Source organism: Pelophylax lessonae, assembly GCF_965119305.1.
Source record: "Pelophylax lessonae genome assembly, chromosome: 9".
NCBI classification, from domain to species: domain Eukaryota; kingdom Metazoa; phylum Chordata; class Amphibia; order Anura; family Ranidae; genus Pelophylax; species Pelophylax lessonae.
Window position 1 is genome coordinate 6,237,327 of NC_138776.1, and position 4,938 is coordinate 6,242,264.

At 45.1% G+C, this 4,938-nt stretch overlaps 1 protein-coding gene across 1 annotated transcript; it reads left to right on the forward strand.

The window, feature by feature from the left end:
- Positions 1–2,866: 2,866 nt before the first annotated feature.
- LOC309564543 (C3a anaphylatoxin chemotactic receptor-like) lies at positions 2,867–3,838 on the forward strand (the record flags this gene model as incomplete). Its single annotated transcript, XM_082269185.1, has 1 exon — positions 2,867–3,838. The coding sequence occupies one exon, from the start codon at positions 2,867–2,869 to the stop codon at positions 3,836–3,838; it is 972 nt and encodes a 323-aa protein (XP_082125311.1).
- Positions 3,839–4,938: the final 1,100 nt, after the last annotated feature.

The following is a 4,938-nucleotide window of genomic DNA, read 5'->3' on the forward strand; positions in this document are numbered from 1 at the left end:
AGAGATATTAATTTATAACATAGTCACTTTAAAATAAGCACTATCTATTTTGTAGGATATATTTAGTATGGGAAGGTATATGCGCTGCTAAAATTGAGGTTACTACTTCAAGATATTATATACTGCAAGCAGTATTGCACCTGGTACTGCAAGCGATACTGCACCTGTTACTGCAAGCTATTCTGCACCTATTACTGTAAGTGATATTTCATCGGTTACTGCAAGACATACTGCACCTTTTATTGCAAGTAATACCACACCTTTTACTGCAAGTGATACTGCACCTGTTACTGCAAGTGATATCGCATCTGTTACTGCAAGTGATATTGCATCTGTTACTGCAAGCGATACTGCACCTGGTACTGCAAGTGATATCGCATCTGTTACTGCAAGTGATACTGCACCTGTTACTGCAAGTGATATCGCATCTGTTACTGCAAGCGATACTGCACCTGGTACTGCAAGTGATATCGCATCTGTTACTGCAAGCGATACTGCACCTGGTACTGCAAGTGATATCGCATCTGTTACTGCAAGTGATACTGCACCTGTTACTGCAAGTGATACTGCACCTGTTACTGCAAGTGATACTGCACCTGTTACTGCAAGTGATACCGCACCTGTTACTGCAAGTGATACTGCACCTGTTACTGCAAGTGATACCGCACCTGTTACTGCAAGTGGTACTGCACCTGTTACTGCAAGTGATACCGCACCTGTTACTGCAAGTGATACCGCACCTGTTACTGCAAGTGATATCGCATCTGTTACTGCAAGTGATACCGCACCTGTTACTGCAAGTGATATCTCACCTGTTACTGCAAGTGATATCTCACCTGTTACTGCAAGTGATATCTCACCTGTTACTGCAAGCAATACTACACCTGGTACTGCAAGTGATATCGCATCTGTTACTGCAAGCGATACTGCACCTGTTACTGCAAGTGATATCGCATTTGTTACTGCAAGTGATATCACACCTGCTACTGCAAGTGATATTGCATCTGTTACTGCACGCGATATTGCACCTGTTACTGCAAGTGATATCGCATCTGTTACTGCAAGTGATACTACACCTATTACTGTAAGTGATATTGCATCTGTTACTGCAAGACAAACTGCACCTTTTATTGCAAGTGATACCACACCTGTTACTGCAAGCGATACCACACCTGTTACTGCAAGCGATACCGCACCTGTTACTGCAAACATTCTTGTACATGTGACTACCAGTGTTCTACACCTGTTACCATAATTAACAATACCAGTCTTTGTTCTGCATGAAACCTTTTCATCCTTTAACTTGCATTCTTCTAAATACTATAACTGTTAACCCTTCGTGGACTCTGTGTATGTTGCTTCCCTAACATTGGTATCCTACTTCTGGCCCCACCCACAAGCTGATTGGGCCTTCTGTCTTGTGACAGTCTCTCATGGGTTTGCACTGAATTCAGTTTGGCCTGAACTCATGTGAGACTGTCACATGACAGCAGGTCACCATCCCAATCAGCTGTGGTCATGGAATTCCCCACCTCCTGTTGTGGAAATTAATAGGGCTTGGAGCATAGAAACCCGATCAGTGCGCTGAAGATTAATATGCACCAAACGCCATTAATAGCTTGTACTGAGAAGTACAAATGTACCGCGCTTTTGCATAAGGTTTACCAAACACTCGGCGACAAAAAAAAGGAACAGACACTCTCGGTCATATCGATGCCATTTGCCCAGGTCGCTCTCACTGGGTATGTACTATATGTGTGTGGGTGCGTGAGTGTGGATGAGAGCGAGTGATTGTGTGTGTGAGAGTTTCTGTGTGCTTCTGTGTGGCTGCATGCATGAATGGCTGTCTGTGGTCTGTGCTGTGTCCTCTGTGTGTGAGCCTTCTCTGTGTCTTCTGTGTGTCTCAGGGCAGGGCTTGGTTTATTTACAGCAAGTGAACAAAAAGGGGGTTACAAGGAGTAGCTTCAAGATCACCAATCACAGAACATGTATACATTCATAAAGTACAAATGAACTAAGGTGTGAATGCCCATGAATGAACATGACTGAATACAGAGGCTCCCAACTGCCACAAAGGACAGAGCACATGGCTTCTTACTATTCGGTCATGTTAATTCATAAACATGGACCCATTACCTGTTAGTGGATCCCATCAAATATAGTTCATATAAACCATATTTAATAGTGACCATTCTATTTGTTCCAGTTGATGAGGCTTTATCTGCATAAGACAATAGCAGCAGTATTTCAGTCATACAGATCAAGTGTGACTGAAAGATGTCATCCATTAATCTTGGTAAAATGATAAGAATTCCATATCAAAAACATATCTCCGCAGTACGGGGCCCCAGATGGCGGGTATACATCTGTGTGATAGACTCCTTGCTACAAGTATTATGCCATCCCATCTAATGGAAGGTTTTCACTAACAAGTCTTTCCGCAATGACAGTTAAAGCAATATTCGCTGTTCATAGCGATTACCGGTAAAACTGACACTGGGAGACGTTATGGCTATTTAACTAAAGAAATGTCCACAATAAAATTTCCACAACACCCCGCTCCCGCATGTACCAAAGGGGCAGGCATGTTGGTGACATCATTGACCTAGAATCTCCATAATTGGACAATGCCAATGAACAATATATGGGTCACTGATGTCTTTAGCACCCCCTGCCCCTTTGTTATGTAATTCACTCGCTGCAGCTGATTGGGCCTCCTGTTATGTGATAATCTCTCTTGGTTCAGACCAAACTTTAACTCATCACTAGTTACAGAGCTCCATCATGACTAGTAATTACTTTTTATTTTATATTACATTTGATAACATCTAATTGGACAATAATCACATGCATGCAATAACTTTTGATGTCTTTACAGGAGAACAAGATGTCCAACATCAGTAATGGGACGGGACCAGACAGCTTTTACAGCCATGAGCATTTGTTCACTGTCCTGGTTTTCTCTTTTACAACAATTGTAGGAGTCCCCGGCAATGCTCTGGTGCTTTGGGTTACCGGAGTGAAGATGAAGTGGACCATGACTACCATTTGGTTTTGGAACCTTGCTGTGGCTGATATGATCTGCTGCCTATCTCTCCCATTCAGTATAGTGCAGTTCTTCTACCCAGACTGGCTGTACGGTCCCGTTCTCTGCAAGATATTACCCTTCATCGTTCCTTTAAACATGTTCACCAGCATCTTCACCTTGGTGGCTATCAGTGTTGACCGTTGCATCCTGGTTGTCCAACCCATTTGGGCCCTAAATCACCGAAGAGTACGATCGGCGTGGATGACATGCTTGGCTATTTGGACCTTGTCCACCGTGATGTGTCTACCTAATATCCTGTACCAAACATTCTCCACTGCTAATAACAGAACTTATTGCTATTCTGAAGATCACATGATGGAGCTCACCACTTACATCAATATGGTTTTTGGATTTCTGCTTCCATTCTTAATCATTTCTACCTGTTACATTTCTGTGGCTTTTATATTACACAATAGAAGATTTACAGAAGTTAGTAATAAAATCATCAAGGTGACTTTAGGGATCATAGTTGCATTTTTCATCACCTGGGTCCCCTACCACATCATGGGTGTAGTCATGCTATACTCTGACAATGAAGTAATGTACATCCTAGACCTTGTCTCGCAGTCTCTGGCCATGTTAAATAGTTGCATCAACCCAATACTCTACGTCTTCATGGGGAAAGATATGAAGGATAAGGTGAGATATTCTATTTCACAGCTTATGCAAAGTACACTTAGTGAAAGCTTATCAAAAACACCACCTCAGAGGAATGAGCACATGGAAGCGGACAACGTGCCTCCACAGTGAAGATCTCATTGTAAAATGTGCCAAAGGACGATCGCCAAGATAATTAAAGGAAGACCTCTGCTTGAATGCGTAGAAGGATTTAAACCAAATTTAATGGGGGGGCGTGGCGACCGCTGGCTAAGATGGCCGCTTAGACCTTGAGCTCCGGCGTGTACCCGGTCTATTCAATCTCCACAGCCTACCACAGAGACGATCGCAGCCCATCTGCACCATTTTCGGGCGTCCGAAGTCCCGCTGCATCCACCGATCATGGCAAGGAGGAAGCTGGAGCAGCCTGTCGTGCGCAAATTATCGGAGTTTTTCAAGCCGGCCACCGCCGGTCTTCAACAAAATGGCGCCGGCACCTCTCCTCTGCCTCAGCGCGTCCGCCCTCTTGCGGCGGCGCGCACCGATGACGCGGCTCCTCCTACGGCTCCAGGGCTCTCCACCCAGCCGAATCCAATGCGGCCATCTCGCTCCTCGGACTCCTCGCCCTCTACACCCTCCACACAAAGCCCGGCTAAGTCCCGACCGAGGTGGGAGGAAGCTCTGCCGACCCTGGAACACCCGGACATGGAGGTGAGTGCTGCTGCCAGCCACACTACCCACGCTGAGGCCTATACCCCCCTCACCTGATCCCTTTGCATCCCTGGTGACCACAGGCAAACCTATTACGGACACAGCCTTAAAAGACATGATGTCTATGTTCCATGCTTCCCTGCAAGCCAATATCTCTGCCTCCATAGCATACTGCCAAAGAGAATTGCATGGGATGGGAGATAGAGTACATACCATTGAGGAGAAAATGGGAGAATTTACAGCGTCTTATAATACCCTTGTAGACTCCCACACAGCTCAACAATCTGACATTCGCCACATCCAAGCCAAACTAGCGGACCTTGAAGACCGTTCACGGCGAAATAACTTGAAGATTCGCGGTATTCCGGAATCTGTTCTCCCTAACCAATTGCCTACCTATGTGAGAGATCTTTTCCAGAAATCGGTACCTGAGCTTACTAATGCGGACTTGACAATTGACAGGATCCATCGCATCCCCAAGCCCTCCTTCCTCCCACAAGAAGTTCCCCGGGATGTTTTGCTTAGGATACACTTTTTTCAGG